We start from the raw sequence: 19334 nt of genomic DNA, 5'->3' as shown, positions 1-19334 counted from the left end.
TGCCATCTTGTTTTTGAAGAAAAAGATTACTGTATTGAATTGGATATTGATGGATAAAAAAGTCTCATCACCTATATCTCCAACCATTAAACCCTTACTTACCACTTCGATAGAGCAAAACAATTAGCAGGCCGTGCATAAGCACAGAATCACATATCTAGTACATTTTTGTACTAAATCATTCAAAGAAGTATAAATGCCAAAGCAGAAACAGTTCACATTGTGTGCAGTTAAGTTTACCCATTATTTGTATTTACTACTGTACCTAGATACACACCAAGTTTTATGGACAGGTGAATTATTAAATCAGGTATCTAGTCTATACTGTTAGTCAAAGCACAGATACCACCATCACTTTTTGTTTTACCTCCATAGCTCTAGTGTTGTACCTTTCATTTGGGTGGAATATTGAAGCACTTAAGAATGCTCTAACATGTTTGCATCTCAAGTTGTAAGTATTGCTTTCAGTTGGAATGTCAGAAGCATACAGATAACTAGCACATTACATCCGCTACTATGCCACAAAGATGCTGCACAAATAGATACATTTAATTTGACATGAATTTTCAATGTTGTCTTTTCCTATTTGGGTATGCGACCTTCTGTTTGAGATTTCAGAGCTTTAGATATTACTTCAGCAATTTCCCCCCCCCCCCAATACTGTAAAGGCAAAGAATATTTACGCTTGTTAAAGACGCTGCATTGCTATATATGGAACCAGTTTTACAGCTAACAGATAATAGTGAACTGCCTAACAACACTTACTGAAGATGATATCGGGTAAAGTAAATGCTTAGCTTTGACAGCTCTATACTAACAACCAGTGCAAAGCTTTGGGAGGTGGAAAGGAAAAAAAACATCAGGCTACTAAAAGAAGGTACATACTTCTATATTTTATACAATATTCTGTCAGATGAACAAGAGCCATTACCAAACCTGCAAGCTGTGAAAATTCCCCTTTGGGGCAGTTCAGTTTTAAAACAGTCAGGGCTTGCCAAGTACCTAAGATGCAGGTGTCCATTACACTGCTCTAATTCTGCAAGATCCACAATTCTTTAGAATACATCCATATAAAGTTTAGTATTTTAAGATCCTGTCAGAAGTTACTGCATTTAACACAGTGACACTGAGTTGAGAATACTGCAATGAGCGAACTTTAATCCTTTCTACATATGGAGACTTTCTTTCAGTATGTGTGTTCCTTATTACATCGTTTTTCAGATTATTTTAGTCTCAAACTAATAAAATCTACCCACAAAAGATCTTCTGAATAGCCACATTTACTTTCCTGGAAGCTTAGACTTCATATATCAGGTTTATTCGTGGCAATGACTCTAGATGTCAACACCACTGAGATACTTAGAAAAAGCAGACAGCTTATTCTTACCTTATCCTATAACTCCCTAAAACTTAGCATTTTTCCAGTCTATCCTTTTTCTTTTAATGTTAAATTTTCTTTGTATTTGTATGATAGTTGAAACACAAACACTACTTGAACCAGCTGCATCTACTATCACCCGGTCACTCAACTCATTTGTGTACCAAGATTATTGATTTAAAGTCAAACTTCACTAACCAATATTTGACTGTTGCACCAAATCCTAGAGCTAAAACAGTTAAGAAGAACAAGTAGACGAAGTTCTTTAAACACATTTGAAATGTATTCCTTAAAACTCAAAAAGCTGTCGGTAACCCTACCTTTAGAGCAACTACAGGTTTAAGAGGTACATGGACATTCATGATAAACTGTATTTGGATACCTCCACCCTCTAGCAGCCACAAGGAAAGCTCATCATACTGATAAAAGTGTAACCTCAGATATTTGCAAATACTATTTTTGTCTTTGAAGCTTCTTCAGCAATATATTTTGCCCAAGTATTTTTAAAGAGCACAGTTCTGTTTTCCTTACCTGCCACCAATCGGATTGTTCCCAAAATACCATATATAGGCCTTGTAACAGCTGAAGGGGGAACATCTTTCTTAACTAAAAAGCAGGACAAAAAAAAAAAAATCAGCGTTTCAGACTGCTTCTTTCATGACTACATCGGAAAACTATTAAACTAGATTTGTCAAAGCTTCTTGGTCACATCTCAAGTTTTGCTAGAATCTTAAGTATAAGCAGCAATGCATCAGACTATGAAAGCCTGATGAGGGGTGGGGGGAAGTATGGGGAAGCATTCTGACCCAATTTCTCATGTTTAATCAAAACAGTCATTCAATTTGAATTTATTCAAACTCATTCACATGATAGTATAGCAAGTAGACTCCTCAATAATATATTGTCCTGCCAGCTTCCAGAAGCCTTTTGTTTTGAAGCCATCAGCACATCAAGGACAAACTGTAAATGCTTGTGCCTCCCACTTCTGACTGCTTCTTCAGAGCCTCAGTTTATTTCCATTTCGGAAGACCTAGTTTACTTTTCAGTCTATCTCTGCAAAACTACCAACAACAGCATAGATGTGGCAAGGGATACAGTATTCCAAACAACATACCAAAAGGTCCAAAAGGTACCCAAATATCAATTAGAAGTCTTAGCATGTTAAACTTTCATCTATCCACATTTCTAGAACAACAGAAGTGATATTACAGAATTAAAAAAAAAAAAAACAAACAACTCAAAACACCCACACCAGAGTTCAGCATTTTCCCAGACCATGGAGAACAGGCAAAGACAGCACTTGAATTTTCCTTTGCTTTAAACACCTGGCAGGTTCATCTGATAAAACACCAGTGATGAGAATAGATGTAGACTAATACAGGACTTGGGATAGCTATCTTTCCAGTTTTGAAGGGACAACTTTGTAGGAGAAATTGAAATACTATACTACAACATCAAAAGCATCAGTGGGATGGGCACACTGCTCTTGGGTGAAGTATACAAAAGGCCCAACAAAAGAAAGAGAATGACTCCTTTTATATTAATATTACTGTAGCATTTCTGTTTCGAGATTAGTGAGGTACAAACACTTGAAGTATCAAAAGGGAAGTAATTTATTGCCTTCATTTCATGTTGTCATTTAATGCAAGTTCTTTGATTGTTTTTAGCATTAGTTTCACATTCTTAAAGAAACACTAAAATTTTGAAGACATCAGCATGCTTAAGACTACTTGCACTAACATTTGAATCCAGATTTGCAACACAGAACTAAATCTACAGTGAGGGTTTACTGTTGTTATTTCTAGAGGCTTTATGAAAATTCAGGTTTTAGCATTACATTAAAGCACTGAGACAATTTAGCAAAAGCTGCAGAAGCCCAGTGTTCAACCTTCCCCATGTTTGATCTTGGACTTGTAGCACCAATCCCATCTACCTTGGATGAGTCAGTTTTTACTGTTGTGATGGGCAGTCTTACCAGAAACAGGCAAGCACTATCACCCTGGTTACCCACAACATCAATACCACAGTGAAAAGGCATTTCAAAGCTCCTTGCAGGACAGAATATGAAGCACTATTTTAAAACAGTAACTACAGATAAAAGCAATTCTCCCAGTATTAATTTAAGGTTATGAAGATCTTCTGGGACCACCTAGAACAAAACAGACAAAAAGGACAAAGAAGCCTATATTGAGAAACACCGGTGAGGAACATACCTGTAAGAGTGACTTCTGTGGAGACTCTATCAATAGCAAGTACATCATCTGCTCCATCATCACAAGCTTCCACATAGAACTTCTCTGGCGTTACATGCCTTTAAGAGAATGGATAGGAAAAACGAATTTGTTTAGCAACACTTAATTTACACTTGTTCATTCTTCACCACCTGAAGACAGAGCAATTAATTTTAAAGCTTATTTCAGCTCCAGAAAACAAAATCCTCACAAGATTGCTTTAACAGCCAGCGATAGCAACAGTGCAAGGAAAGCAAGTGAAGCTAATCAGTTCTTGCAAAATCCACAGCTCACATAATAAACTTAATTCTTGTTTATTACTCGAAGTTAAACATATGAAAATGAGTTTGTATACGTAATAGTCCACTAATTCATGTAAGCTTGAACTATGCCACTTAGAAGTCTGATAAGCCAGAACTAAACTTCAAATTCAGAAGGTTTATTAACCAAATACTGGAGATATTTTCTTTCTAATGCGCCAGAAACTAGAGTACCACACTCCTGATGCAAGTCTAGTAAACACAAAAGTAATATCCAAAGTGATAAACACACCTGTTTCTCATTATAGTGTTGTAGATATTGCAAGAATTCACTGGAAACAACACAGAAAAAACGGAAATGTTAAAGTGGCACACTAGTTTATTGAAGCAGGTGTCTCATCATTACTGTTCTCCAGATTTCTTAGCCAGGTCTGTGTGACATCCTCCCCATCAGATGCATCAGACAAATCACTCGCTGACATCCTATCCAGGCTTCGTAGCTGTGTTTCTCCCTTCAGCAAAAACTGTATGCAGTACAACACTAGCCATAGAATTAAACATAGTTTTCAGAAATATTCCTTAAAAATACACCTGCTGAGATACCTGCAAGACGACAAACGTTACTGTGAAACAACACAAAAGTTACAGAAATGACTTGTAGCTGTACATAGGAAATGCTAAACAGGCAAACAAAAAAGCCCCAAACACTCTTGAACTAGTGTTCTTGACTCTGATAATCATAGAATGGTTTGGGTTGGAAGGGACCTTAAAGTTCACCTGGTTCCAACCCCCCTGCCATGGGCAGGAACACCTTCCACCAGACCAGGGCGCTCCAAGCCCTGTCCAGCCTGGCCTTGAACACTGCCAGGGAGGGGGCATCCACAGCTCCTCCGGGCAACCTGTCCCAGTGCCTCAACACCCTTGTAGGGAAGAATTTCTTTCTTATGTCTAACCTAAACCTACCCTCTTTCAGTCCAAAGCCATTACCACTTGTCGTATCACTGCATGCCCTTGTAAGAAGTCCCTCTCCAGCTTTCTTGTAGGCCCCTTCAGGTACTGGAAGGCTGCTCTAAGGGCTCCCCGGAGCCTTCTCTTCTCCAGGCTGAACAGCCCCAACTCTCTCAGCCTTTCCTCACATGAGAGGTGTTCCAGCCCTTGGATCATTTTTGTGGCCGTCCTCTGGACTTGCTCCAACAGGTCCAATAATAAACAAAATAATAAATAATGATTTTTCTTAGTTTAAGGCTTAACAAGACCAGAGGTCAGAATTTTAAACGTCTTGTTCTGGAAACTTATTCTACAGTATAGATATTTTTAGGCTCCTTCTCCGTAAATAGATCTTGCATTACTTCACATCTTTTGCATTTTTTTTAATACTTCAGAAAGCTGAATTAGAATCCTAATTTAGATCAGAAGAACCCTTTGAAAGACCTCTTTTAACACGTCTAACACCCCACCTTCCACCCACTAAAAGCAGGGGCAACTTCAAAGCTTACCCAACTTCACACTTAAACCCCATTTCTTGGGGTGTGTTTTGACTCTCCCCAAGGACAGTGATTCTACAGCCTCTCTGGGCAATTAGAGGAAAGCATGAGGAGACTAAATGCTTAACTGAACTAAAAAAACACCTGCAACACAAACTGTAAAGCAATCAATAGGTAACTGCTCATCAGGTAATTTAACTTCTCTAACGGAAAATTAGTCTATGGATCCTAAAATGGGAAACACATCAACAGCATTCCCTTTGTAAATCAGCCTTCTTAATCTTTCATGTACATATATGAAATGCTTTCTCTTTGAAACTAAAAACATCAGAGTAACACAGTTCGTTGAACACTGAAGCCTTAAAACCCCTACTTTGTTTTCAATGCTTCTGTTTTTGATGAAGCGCATACGTGCACTCCTGGCTCTTTAAGGGAGTTTCAGGGCACTACTGGAAGCCATTATTACAGTGAAAAGCAAACAAGTTTACATAGATAGAACGGGCAAGACGAGCTTATGGAAATCAAGTTGCCAGTCTGAAGCTGAGAGTACTTCAATACTTCTCTGGTGGGATCACCATTTAAAACCGCCTAAAATACGACTGCACAACACAAATTGCAGTGCCTAATGCCCTGCAAAATGTTAAATCCTTGCTTCAGAAGAAGTGGCAGAATTAGTGCTCTTTAAAGTTCTTAACAGAAAGATGATTCACTTAGTCTTTACTGCACTTGTGTAAATAGTTGAAACTTCTCCAAAATAAATCTAGTTGAGGAAAAGGCCAAGACTCAAAGAGGTTTCAGCCCAAATGCTAATTTACAAACTTACCAATTACCAGAACTAGGCTCAGTCTCATTTTTGTTTAGATGACCTTTTAAATCATAAGAGTGCTATAACTAAGATGATTGCCTCTCATTTCTCTTTCAGGAAGGAAGCTGATGAACACTGCATGCAAGATCGGTGTTTTTGCACAGATACTACTCAGTACCAGGTCTGTATGTCTATCACAAGCTTAGAAAGGTAACACACATGCTTATTTTACTGATCTGAGAAGGAGATATTAAATGCTGAAAGAAAGATCATTTACAATGACTAGGAATACGCAGACAGATTCATTCTATTCTTTTAATGAAATAAAGAACAGACGGAAGTCCAACTGCTATTATATGAAAAATAATAATCAAGAAATCAGTATTTTCTAGACGCCCATAATGCCTGTAGTTACATTTGAAACCACTTTTCATACACCATGCCATATTCTGCTTTTGTATAACCTTCATATTTCACACTAGGGCATGCCTTCTCCTTGGGTATGTTGTCACTGCTGTCTATAACCATCCAAAACAGCAAGAACTCTTAACAGCATTATCTTGCTTCCATTACAGCTTAACCGTACATAAACTCTTCACAAAAATTGAGTTCTTCTCACTTCTAACACAAAAAAACCCACTGACCACCATTATCATGGACTATTTCTTAGTGTTGCTAAAGAACAAAGAGAGTGATAAATGGAAATATTTGACATTGATAGTGTAACTCATGATACTCAAGGAAAGGTACTGAAGAACTGCAACCACCAAATTAATGTTTCAAATATTACTGAAGGTGAACTGGATCTCATTTTTTAAATCTTCTCCAACTAAAACTGTATGGATTGCTGCCAAGAGATAAAGCAACTCAGTAGATCTCATTCCTGCAGTTCAAAGTTGAAAAAAAGAGCACTGATACCCGACATAATGGGAAAAACCCAAACCACTACTTGCTTATACCAAGTGTAAAGTCGACCTCATTTACAGTTGTGAGATAGTATTTTTTCATTTGTATATTTATTGTGAAGGTTCACTTCATTAGTTATATTGTAAAGCTGTGTTGTATATCATGAAGATGATGCAGAGTCGCATCTCACATTTTAATTAGGTTGATCTTAGAAGACAAGAATATTCCTGTGTTCGGATACAGCATGAAAGAGGACCCATCACACTCTAATGGCAACTAAAGATAGTACTTCACTCAATATCACTTAAATCTTCTAGGCCTCAACAGCCAAACCCTTACTTCAGTAATTGATTATTCCACCATAAATACTTAGCATCGCTCTAATGCAGGAAACTCCTATTTCTTGATGTCAGCCTCTCAATACTGTAATAAAGCAAGCCAAGAGTACATCCTGTACTGCACAGCAATGCATTTGCTGTACTCAAGATACCAGTGGTCTGCAGTGAGATACAGGAGAGACATTCGTATATGCACAGAGTCTCAACAGTGCGTTAAGTAACAGCGCTACCACGCTGATGGTTTCAACACTCCAGAGATTCCAGATTTTCTAGGTGAGCTGGTGTGCTAATTACAAGTGTACAATAAATACTACACCTCGAGCAGAAACAGCTCAAGGAACTGGAACATCTCCCATAGAGCAGTAGTTGTTGCAAGGAGGAGAAAGGGAGTATAATCCCAGGATTAAAAAAACACTACCAGAAATACCATTTAAAAACAAAAAAAGGGCATGTATTAAAGGCATATCTTCATAATAACTATTTCCAGTTAAGTTTCATTTGAGATGAAAAATATTCTACTGCATAATCTAATGCCCTCCTCAACCAACATCCCTGAGCTTCACCACGACAGCCACTTAGACGAAGCAGAAAAAAGTGTGTGTAGCTGTTCTTTCTAGAAGTATTATCCAAACTCTGAAAACTCAGTTTGGAAAACAAGTTAAAAAAACCCAAAGACAACATGCACTTTTGGACCTCTCCCCAAAAACAGACAGGTAGAAAGCAGTGTGTTCAAGTGCAGTAGCTACCAATGACTGACAAGTACTTTCACAAAGCATTTAGGCGTAACTGTGTGCAGGGGGAGTTAAACTTGAAACACAGCTAGTGTCAGAGACCCACAGGATACTGAGAAGGCTAACAACATAAGTCTTCACCTAAGCACAAAGAAAAAAAGTGATTTTAAGTGAGCCAAAAACAGCCAGGATTCTCTATTCTGCAGACAGCTTTACCAATTAGTTTTTATTGATTAATTGGACTGGTAGCATCACTACCACCCACTAGCTTGCTACCTGCAATAGCTGTTTCAATTTTACAATTTATTCCTGAGGCTACAAGAGGCAGTTAAACAAGCATAGCAGTGACATAGATGACACAACTATGGACAGCAGTTTTCAGGTTAATAGTTTTCCCCCAATTCCTGTTGGTGTATCTCAACTAGTTCCAATGGTAGTACAGACAGTATTTGCACTGGTATTACCTGAACTTGACTGATGACGCTGGTCAAGGCACAAAGGGTTTGAATCACTACCTTTGATAACACGAGAAACACCAGGTCTGCATTCAGAGCTAGAACCTGCAATTCGATGTACAGAATGGGACCCCAAGGAGCGCTACAATCAGTGAAGATCTATACAGGGCCACTGGACTACCCAGAAGAGGTACAGTTGCAGAATCCAATCTTTTCATAACGAGAATGAGAAGTCAGTTAAAAAAAAAAAAGCACTATTACCACTAAATCCCCAAACTGAAGTCTAGCCTGGATTTCTCAGAAGAGCATTCTCCTTTAACCTTTCCACCTAGTGAGCAACTTTAACCTAGTAAGTTCGACTCACCACCCAAGTTATGGCCCTACATTTTAAAACGCTTGGTAGAAAGTCTGTGGGCATAACCACAACTTGGTGTAATAACAGGACAAAAAGCCTGTTTTTCAGAACACAAAACAATTCTGTTTTCAAGTTTGTGAAAAAAATTGTGTTAAACTACATCTGAGACAGCCTTGCTCAAAAAAAAAATAATCAAAGCTTACTTTTAGTTAAGATTAAGCTTTAAATGATAGAATTCTTTACTAGCCTGTATCCAGAAAAGTGCTTTTCCTTAAAAAAAACTCTCAGCAAGAATGACTGTGTACTACAAGTCACACAACTGCTACTTATCCAACTCACCTTTCCTCCTCTGCAGGCAAAAAGATCACAAGTTCAGCTTAAAGAAAGACAAATACTGTTTAGGTGACTAGTGGGAAAAAAGCTTTCCACCAAATAAGCAAGTCTTTCAACAATAATTGTGGATCTTATCCTTCAGTAATACCCAGTTGTCTCCAGTGTCTGTGTGCCCTCACACAGTCACCTGATCAAAATAAGGAAGGAAGTCCAGTGATTTTTAAACACATAACAGCATTACGTGTAACTGTGTGCAGATCTCTAAGAAAGATCTAAGTATGTTTGCTCTGAATCCAGAAGATGACTGTCAAATGAAGTTTAACAGAGCATTAAGTAAAGCTAAACCAGGCTTAAAAATCACTTTCAGATACTGCTGCCTGAAAACGGCATCCGTAACTCAACTGCAGAGTCTCAAGCTAACATTTAGAGGCCAAAAGCCTGGGATCACCTTTAGGACACGCAAGGACATTTCACTGTTGGCTTCAGACAGCCACAGAGAGTCTCAAGCTCAAAGTCATTGTTTTCAGGAGTTTCAACCGGCCAGCGCGACGGCTTATAATGGAAACGCCTCTCCGGTTTTAACTCCCTATTGCTTTGGTTATGCAACTTCTGCTGTGGTGTGAAGGGCAGCAAGCAAACATCTGGCACACGCAAGTTCAGAGGGTTACATTCCCCACCTAAAACCTTTATTTTAATGAAAAAGTTACAGTGGGAGGTTAGAAGAATTTATCTGAAAAGCCGCGGGAGGGTCCCAGAAGTTCACCGTACCACAAGAAAAAAAACCCCCACAACAACCCTGTGCCACGGCAGGCCGACGGGCGAGGGCACCTCACGGCCCTCCCGCCGGGCAGCAACGCCGCGCAGGCAGCGCCCCGCGCCGGCGCCCGAGCTCCCGCAGAAGCCACCCGCGGGGAGCCGAAGGCACCCCGCCTCCCCTCGCCTATCGCGACACGGCTGAGGGGGAGCGGAGCCGGACCCGCGGGCCGCCCGCGGCGCTTCCACCCGGCGCTGCGCTACCGGACCGGCGCCCGCGGCCAAAGTCCTCCCGCCTCTCCCGCCCCGGGCTGCCGCACGCAGCCGCTGCTTCGCGCCAAGCCCTTCGCCCCCAGCCGGGAGGGCCCGGCACAGCCCCGCGGGGTCCCGCCCCGCCCCGGGCGCCGCCGCTCCCCGGGGCCGACCCAGACGCGCGGGGCCATGAGGGGACCGGCGGCCACTGCTCCAACGGCCGGCCGGCCCCTCCCTCCCTCCGGCAGCGGCAGGTGACAGAGCCGCGACCCCCTCCCGTCCCGGCGGGTCACTCACAGCTTCAGGCTGGCGTAGGCCGCCGCTGCCGTCGTCCCCGCCGCCATTCGCCCCTCTCCGGCCGCCGCCGCCGCCGGCTCCGCGTCGCTCTCGCCCCTTCCGACCCGGCCGCTCCCTGCCTTCCAGACTGACGCGTCCCCGGCCTGAGGGACGGGACCCCGTGCAGGACAAACCTACTAGCACGCGTTAGCGAGAGCCACAGGGCGGGGCGCCACCTATGGAGGAAAGGGGAGGGCCTGGGCTGACTCGCCGGCCCCGCGATTGGCTCAGCTACCGCGCTCTGACCCCGCCCCCGGCGGGCCGGGGGCTACCAGGGCACCCCGGAACGGTAACGCGCAAGCGGGGGCGTGAGGGGCGGAGGCGTTCGAGCGGAGCCGGTGGGGATTGGCCGGCGGGCGGGTGGGGCGGTAAGCCCCGCCCCAGGGGAGCCGCGGGGAGGGGTGTCGGCGGGGAGGATTGGCTACCCTGCGGCCGGCGGCCCCGCCCCCGCGCCTCTCTGTGGTGAGCCGCACGGAGGAAGTGCGCGCGGGCGGGAGTTGTTGCAGGAGCAGGGCCAGTGGCGCAATGGATAACGCGTCTGACTACGGATCAGAAGATTCTAGGTTCGACTCCTGGCTGGCTCGGCTGCTCACTTTTTCTTCTTTTCCCTCCTGCCCCCCCCCCCCCCCCCCCCCCCCATTTTTTCTTCCTCCTGGACTCCAGCCCGAGGGTGCTGCCTGAGCCCCTCCGCTCCTGCGCAGCCCCACCGCGGCCACCCTCCTGCCCCCAACGCGGTGGTCCCCCAGGCGCGGCGGCCTCCACGGCACCACCGGGTCGGGCTGCGTGACAGGGGCCCTCGTGCCCTTGGCAGCCCCCCACCACGGTCACCACCTCGGGTGTGCACGCTGGCAGGAGGGAGCCCAGGTCCGGGGGTTTGGCACAGAGTAGGCCTGGGGCACCTCCTGGCCAGTTACCCGCTGGGTATCGTCCCCTGGTGTGGGGCAGCTTCTTGCCTCGAGGAGGGGGAACCCCGAAGTGTAATTACAGTTACTCCTATTTGTTTGCTTAATTTCAGCCGATAGCTCCGTGCTGCTGTGGTGCTGCTCGGCCAGCAGTACGGCAGCACCCCGTCCCTCAGACACGAGGCGTCATGGTCGCCGATAGTAGCGAAGCCTCCGGGGTCCCCACCTGGCCTCCTGCCTCCCAGAGCCACCGGAACTCTCCCCAAAACCCTCTGAGGAACCATCCCCAACAACGCTGCGAAGGAGAGCCCCCATGCTGAGACCGGAGCCTGCTCCCCGCTGTAGGACATCCCTCCCCAGCCCCTCTCCTTGGGACCTGGGCCCCGCCAGAGCAGGATGGCCTCTGATGGGGCTGCAGCAAATACCAGCCACCTGTGAAGCACTGGAAATCCCCGGTGAACCCCACTGAGGAGGTCCCCCCCACCAGTCCCCGCTTTAGCTTCTGAGGCGGGGGAAGAGGAGGAAGGCAGAGGCCGAGAAACCATCATTTCACAGCACAACTCCCTCCCCTTGGACTCTGGGAGATGACAATCATCTTAATTTTAAGAAAGACTTGACGCTGAGCATTGCTTTACGATGTTGTCTTTAATCACTGAAATCACAGCAGGCCAGCGGCTTCGCCCCCGCTGCCGGCCTTCATTCTTTATAAATATTTAACAGCACAGAAGAAAAGAGGGCTGTGTTCACAGGTGGCTAAGGTTAGTTACACCAGCACAAAATCCTAAAATACCCTCTCCTGGAGCTGAGCTTTGAGGGATACACAAACAAAATAATTAGTACCATTCTGTATCGTTAGCGAGGCTCTGGCTTTGCCTTCCAGATACAGAAAGCCACAGCCTGTGTGTGCGCGCCCGGGTCCCTGCTTCGCCGTGCACCGCAGACCTGCTGCGTGGGGATAAGGGTCGGTGCCAGCAGAGCTGGGAACTGCAGCCCAGCCATCCCTCCATCGGAGGCCGCAGGGCAGCCCCACTGCCTGCCTTCCGCGGCTCCACGCCACGTGTTTTCACGTGAGGACAGTTTCTTCCTGTCTCTCATCGTGTCTTAGCAGGCTACTGATGCATATTGCCACGCGAGCTTCTGGCTGCCCTGGTAGAAAGCAGTGTGAGGATTTTTATTGCTCAGAAAAGCTTAATTTTGCTTCTCCTTAGGAAAAGGGTGGGCAAGCAGCTCCACGCTCTGCCTGGGCTCATGGCAGTAAGATGTCTGCCCAGTCAGCTCCAGTAAGTACACCTAGTGCCACTGCAGCCAGCAAGCGGCAGGGCGCAGAAATGGAAAAGAAAAATGAACGCACAAATGCTGTGCGATGAGAGAGGCAAACCCCCTCTCAGCTTCTCCCAGTGACACAGGCGCTCGGCCTCAGAGGATGGGGGAAAAGGGACGTGTATCTGGCCATAGCCCTTCCCTGCCCGCAGGTACTGATTCCAGAGAAGTTTCCCCTGCGATGAAGCCTGAGTCAACTTCTCCTTACATTCATGCACAGAAAGTTGCTCAAAATGCATCTACAAACACTTGGCAGGGGCGCAGAGGTGCGAAGGGCAGGTCTCCCGCAGGCAGCGCGTGCCGCGTGTCCATGTGCACAGACACGACAGCACACACCACCCCAAAAGCAAACACACAGCACGCAGCCGAGGCCAACATGGCAGAAGCACAGTCCAGACCAGCGCACGCAGGTGTGCTTCCCCTCAAAACCCCCTCTAATAAATGTCCAGGAATATGATAAACACAAGCGAATTCCCTCCGTGCCGCCTTCTCCCCTGCTCTCTGTAACCACCTGCCTTCTTTACCCTACAGCTACTGTATTTTTCTAGTCACGTCCTTCTTCCTCCGTGCACCCCCATTGCTTCAGTACATACTCTTGTTTACTGAACAAAAAAGTTGGCAGTCCGCTTCAGCGATCGTCTCAAGGCAACTTTTACACTGCCGCAGATTCATCCTCAGGTATGTCTCGTCTGTAATAACATCACTCTGCCCTTGATGCAGCACTGACCTACACGCACAGATTGATTTCCATGTACGTGCGCAGCCTTATTGGTTTCAGGGGGCCTGCCTGCGCACTTGAAGTTCGGTGCAGATAGAGTCCTTCACATGATTTTCTTAGCACAAAGCTGCCGCTGCATCGACCAGTAGCAGGTTGATATTCAGGTAATTCGGAGGATCAGGTCAAAGTGTTCAACTAAGGACGGAGAGCATGTGTCAATTTTCCTTTAAGCAAGGACCCAGTTTTGCTGTTGCTGAAATAATAAAGTGGTAAAATTTCCAGGGAAGTGCAAAACAGGGACTGAACTGATTACGAAGCACGCGCCTGAGATTCTTCCCAGGGCTGTGAACCTAGGGGAGAGAGACACAGAGGTCACAGCAGCACTTACGAACAGACCTGAATGCTGAAATTCGGGGATGCCAAATATTTGCCGAAGTGCTAAAAATCAGCACAAGGAGAAAGCACATGAAAATTCTTACTTTCTTCTCTTGACAGCCAAAGATAACCCTTTCTTTTGCATGGCCAGCCAGACCCTTACCAGCTCTTAAGAGCCTGTTTTCCCCCTTTCAAGGCTGCCATAGCACACCTGATGCTGATGAAACTCTGACATTTCCAGACCAAGGAGTTATTCACTTTGCAGTAAAAAGATCTAAAAAAAAAAATCATTTAAACCCTCAAAGACTGGGAAAACATTTTAAAAGCTCCCAAACGAAACTCAGAAACTGAAGAGCCACAGACCTCATCACACACTCCTCACCGGGGTGTTTGAAAATGCTCTTCCCTGTGTTTAACATCAGGACAGTTTCCTAAATCACTTTGATCACAGGTGCTTCATACAATTTAAATTACACAAAAATGTCTGCTTCTTCTATAGCTGGGCTTTTGCCCTGGCTTTTATGCAAAAATCCTATTTAAATGAGTTTCTGTATTCTAAACAATAGAAATTTAACAGCATGATCTGAACAAAAAAAATCTATTAAGCTCTGGTTCCTGAAAGCAAGCTTCAGGGAATTCACTTGAGTAACTGTCTGCATAGGAGTTGCTCATTACCAGCACAATGGGATTCCAAGGGTCCCTTACCCTAAAACCAGTCAGAAGAGCATGCTGGAGGAGGAATTAAGACCAACTTTTCATAGCACATTTCAGCATCTTCATAAATAAAAAGACAACAAGGTTCACATGAACAGCAAAACCCAATGCATATCAGCCAGGAGACAGGCAGAATTCAACAAGTTTTCTGAAATTCTTCTGCAGAGGACGCAAAGCCTGGCACCTTCACAGCTACCTGTCTGCCCCTCTTCCCCTTTGGGGGAGCTGCCTGAAGGCAGGCAGCGAGGGCTTGCAGCTCAACAGATGCTTCATGGTGGGGACAAGAGGATGAGAAGCCTCCCCTGTGCAAGATGCCCTTGCCTCCCACCCCGGCTCCACTGTCAGGCAGCTGCAGAGCCGGGGACCAGCCGGGGACAATCAACAGGGACTCGGACACCCACAGCCAAGGAGGAATAATAATGAGCTTAAATGAATTCAAACTCCCAAAGATAAGAGCCGTGTAAGCTAGCACACAAAGGGGAGCCGGGCAACGCAGTAGATGCTTTAGCTTCAAAACCACAAACTCACACGCTCCATCCTCAATAGCTTCATGCTGTCCTTTCTAGCTCTTCGCAAATACAGGAAAGGAGAGCATTGGCACTTAATAATTTATACGGGACCTCAAAACTGAAAGTAGGGCAGCCTTCATTTCCCCAGCGCCGAGGGATATGAGGTGGCTGACAGGAGTAGGAAGACACTGTGTGGGAGCAGAGGCCAAATTTTCCGGTGATGCAAAGGGGGGTCTTGCAAGACAACTCGACACATACAGGCTGCTCAAGGCTTTCCACAGAGGAAAAATGTCCTTCTCCCCCTCACCTCCTTTCCTGCTTATTTTGGGGTTGTGGGGATGACTGCAAGAGTGAGACAGTATTTTAAACCACAGCTTAAAAAGAAAATTCCAGTCCCACTAGTGTTTCCAGATCTTTCCAAAATGAAGGCCAGAAACTATGCGTGAGGGGTTACTCTAAAAATCAAGCACTAGCAAAAGCATGAGCCACTTAGTAGCTGGTCTCTCAGAGACAGAACAACAGATGACCAAGCCTGGTGTTTCCAGCTCACTTCGAGAAGCCACTTTGATATCTCACTGACTTTGCTGCTGAAGGAAGCTCAGGGAGGGGAACCACATGCCCAGGACTACCTGAATTCTTTACCAGGGATATCAGCTAGTGTTATTTCCCACCTCAGTCCCTTCAGACAGTCCTAAGACCACAGTCACACCTTGAACCTCCCTCCCCGCCCCTAGCTGCACTGCACGACACAAGCTGATGTGACGCACCGGGGTGAGAGCACTGCAGGATCTGTCCCGGCTGTTTTGTTGCCCCCGATCCATACTGCCTGGAGACAGCACCGGTTATCTTCTGTGTTGGCTCCCATCCCCTCGCTATCCAGCACTTGGAGGCTAAATTTAAGGCTCTAGGGCGCTCACATATTTGGGGTCAGTTCTACCTCCTCTAAAATCACAGGTAAAACTCTCCGAAGACATATGTGCCCCAGAGCCATGCATACTGCAACGGCAAAGTCCCCCGCCTTGAGCTTTCAGTCACTCGTTGAGAGGCAGCATGTTCCCAGGAAGATGCAGAACCAAGCCACACCAAAGCTGGAGCTCTGGATGATTTCCAGCGCAGGACTGACCTCCAGCCGTGTGCTGCCATCCCCATCCCGAAGAGCAGCAGCAGCAGGCGGAGGTGCTTGTGGCTGGATGGGGCAGAAGGCTGGATGGTGTGCCGGCCCAAAGAAGCTCCATGCCAAAACCACCAAGCTCCCAAGGCCTGGGCAGTTTCGGACGTTCACATTTCAGCCGAGGTAAGCTGATACAGACGTGTAGGAGGGTGCTAACAGGCCACTGGTCTCCATTTGTTTTACAGCAGATGCATGTGCATCTTAATACTTAGCGCAGCAACTTGCACCACTCAAAACAGAGGCCGTGGTATTTACTAGCATGGGCAGAGACTGGCAGCTTGCTGCTACGCAGCACCTGCGCGGCTCCAGATGGCTGCACGAGGCAGTCTGACTACATGGTGTGAAGTTCAAGCACCTATCTAGCTACATCCATGCTACTGGAAAAGAGGTCTGGTTGAACCATAGTGGGCTCTTGGCATGCGCTCATTTCAGGGGTCACAGTGCCACTGCTCAGCTGATTTATCGTAGTTTCCTCACTAAAAACATCTTCAAGAATGTCATCTCCTCCTCCACCAGTCAGAACCAAACTTACACCTTTAGTATAGATACATGAGGATTTAACTGGTTTTCCACACAGTAAGTAGGAAAGGGTAGCTAAGATCTTCAACTGCATCTGAGGCTTTAAGTTAAGAGCTTTTTCTTAAACAAAAACTTTGTGCCTGTACACGAGGAGCTGCACAGCTTTTGCACCTACAGGACACGCACTGCAGGCACACCTGTCCTATATGCAATGCATACAGGTGAGCCGATTTATTTGACTACAAAGCAGAGGGGCTCTAAAAGAGAAACGATTGGCATTTCTGCTTTCTCAGCAGTAAGGGCCAAACTCCCTAACCCCTCGCTCACATAAGCTGTTCTTATTCATGGGAGCAAATCTGTTTATACCAACATACTCATCTGAGTACAGGTTGTAGAGTGTGCTCTAAATCCCTGTGTAACAAAGCCTTCATAGCGATCTCGAGTTTGTTCCCAGAGCTCTAAATAAGCACCATTATGAAATGGCTTTGTGCTGCGTAAACACCACGGAAAGGAGTGGCCAGGCTGGGGGCTGAGTGATGGGGACAAACTGGAAAACTCAGGCAAGTGTCTATGTACAGAGAACGTTTTTCCAAAGCCAGCTCTGCAAGCAAGAATGAGGATGGATTTCCCCCATGTCCACACTTTCAGTATCCCGACCTTTCCTTTCCAAATATAATCCACTATTCAGACTCTGACACAGCAGACTGGCCCCTGCGTATCACGCTGACATGCAAGCCCGGGACCCAAGTCATCATGGTAGCTTAGCCTAGCTTGTTCCAGTTTTTTGTTCTGTTTGAAAAGGGATGTCAGCCTCCAACTGCCAGGCAGCATGCCTGGTTTGTGCTCAGAGAGTTGGTGCTTTTATAGCCAGACTTGGCACCGGAGTTCGGGGAATTTTAACTGGAAGATCTGAGTGCACCGTTTTGCACTGAACCCTTTCTTTTCTTTTCCTAAAGAATTAATAAAAAGAGAGCGAGTGTCTAAGCACTGGCATTAATAGGTTGATGTCCTTCAAGGAATCTGATGAAATGTACTTGTCAGGAAACACTTAGTAGACTGATGGGATGCCCCCAGCAGGCAGGCAGGCAGGCAGTCAAGCCAGCCTCTGGCTTTTTAATTGTGCATGGCACGATCTGAGTTCATAGGCACGATAGCAAATTGTGCTTTCACTGAAGAATCTTCCAAAATGAGCCAACAAGAATCTCCAGACAGCAGAAAAAGGCACGTAAAAGTAAACCGATCAGTTTAGATAACATGCCACGTTCTTGGTCAAGTAGACATGGTTTGATACAGCTGGAACTCACAAGCACACCAACTCTGGAAATCCAGCAAAAATCTCTCATGTCCTTGTACAGGAACATTGTCGACTGGTGAAAACCATGCACAGGAATTCAGCTGAGGGTGGGGAGAGGGAGATCATGTAACATGTCTTCTGTCCCGGCTTTCCGATGTCAGCCACTCTGCCTAGTAGTGGTGCTGGTACGCAGCTGCTGGGCTTGTGCCATGCTCGATGTGTTTCAGATGACAGGAGTGACAAAGCAAATGTTCATCTAGAGGGTAACAGCGATGCCCGTCTTCATCGTTCAGTTCCATGCCGCAGTCCTGCAAGGAGAGGCCATGCAAATTATTGGAGCATGTGTCCAGCTTCCAGCGTCAGCTGGGGTCTGCCTTCCAGGAGGGTGATTTTGTGACAAGGACAGAAGACACCCAGCCAACAGCTCCTTCCTATTAAGTCCAACATGTGCCACAGGAAGGCAGGCAACTGACACAGGCATTTTGAGGGGCAGCCTTGCACAAATTTGTCTTGAGCAGTTTTATTGAATCCGCTTTATCTTGTGGCAAGGTGCAACCCTATGTATTTTAAACATGCTCGTGTCTCCTTACATTCTCAGGTAGGATTCACCTCTTCACATTACAGTAACTGCAGTTGTGCTGATGTGAAACCAGCCTGCTAAGTCAGGGCCTCTTTTCACTGCATTAAGAGCACAGTAAGAGAAGGTATCTATTTATTTTAATTCACGGTGCAGAAGTATCAAGGCTCTCAGGGAAGCCCTGCCCAGAGACCAAACGGTGTTTAAGAGCTGGCATCTCTTGGGATTTTTTTGTGCAGCCATATCCTTTCTTCAGCCCCAATGACATATTCATGTCCCTTGAGAGTGAAGATAACTTACACGGCACAAGATCAGTCATCACCTTAGCATTTTTGAACAATCTGACTTGGAAATCAGATACACTGATGCGATCTGCAGCTCAAGGCTTCTGAAAGGCAGCAATAAACCTTACTAAGTCACAATGTTTCCTTCATTAATGAATAAACTCCCAACTTTAAAAGTGATAATTAACCCTTTGCCCATAACTTTATGGATAGCAAATAAAATTGCACCTGAGAGACATTGCTGCAAAAAAATTGTCCACAAACTGGAAATCTCTTAGCCACTGATAGAAAGGGTCACACAATGCAAGGTTTGAATGGCTCATCTACTGCCATT

General features: G+C 45.6%; 2 protein-coding genes and 1 non-coding gene across 4 annotated transcripts in view; 1 reads left to right on the top strand and 2 right to left on the bottom strand.

Annotated features, from left to right (window-relative positions):
- SACM1L (SAC1 like phosphatidylinositide phosphatase) overlaps positions 1–10802 on the bottom strand; it is a 31244-nt gene extending 20442 nt beyond the window's left edge. Inside the window, exons 1-3 of the mRNA XM_075418848.1 lie at positions 10579–10802; positions 3592–3689; positions 1910–1984 (exon numbers count right to left, since the gene is read on the bottom strand). Of these exons, the coding sequence (XP_075274963.1) occupies positions 1910–1984; positions 3592–3689; positions 10579–10625 (220 nt within the window). The 5' untranslated portion in view covers positions 10626–10802. The remainder of the gene's footprint in view (positions 1–1909; positions 1985–3591; positions 3690–10578) is intronic.
- A 326-nt stretch (positions 10803–11128) lies between these two features.
- On the top strand, positions 11129–11201 carry TRNAR-ACG (transfer RNA arginine (anticodon ACG)). Its single transcript has one exon. It is a non-coding gene; the product is annotated as a tRNA-Arg (tRNA).
- A 952-nt stretch (positions 11202–12153) lies between these two features.
- LIMD1 (LIM domain containing 1) overlaps positions 12154–19334 on the bottom strand; it is a 36313-nt gene continuing 29132 nt past the window's right edge. Inside the window, exons 8-9 of one of the 2 annotated variants that reach the window (XR_012763729.1) lie at positions 15923–18447; positions 12154–13907 (exon numbers count right to left, since the gene is read on the bottom strand). Coding sequence is in view for 1 of the 2 variants with exons in the window: in XM_075418847.1 (XP_075274962.1) it covers positions 18310–18447 (138 nt within the window). In the remaining variant the exon portion in view is untranslated. Of the gene's footprint in view, positions 18448–19334 lie in introns of both variants that reach the window. The other variant, XM_075418847.1, reaches the window with a different exon arrangement.

Source organism: Opisthocomus hoazin, chromosome 4, assembly GCF_030867145.1.
Source record: "Opisthocomus hoazin isolate bOpiHoa1 chromosome 4, bOpiHoa1.hap1, whole genome shotgun sequence".
Taxonomy (NCBI): Eukaryota; Metazoa; Chordata; class Aves; order Opisthocomiformes; family Opisthocomidae; genus Opisthocomus; species Opisthocomus hoazin.
Note: the sequence above shows the minus strand (reverse complement) of the source record. Positions and strands in the feature narration are given on the sequence as shown.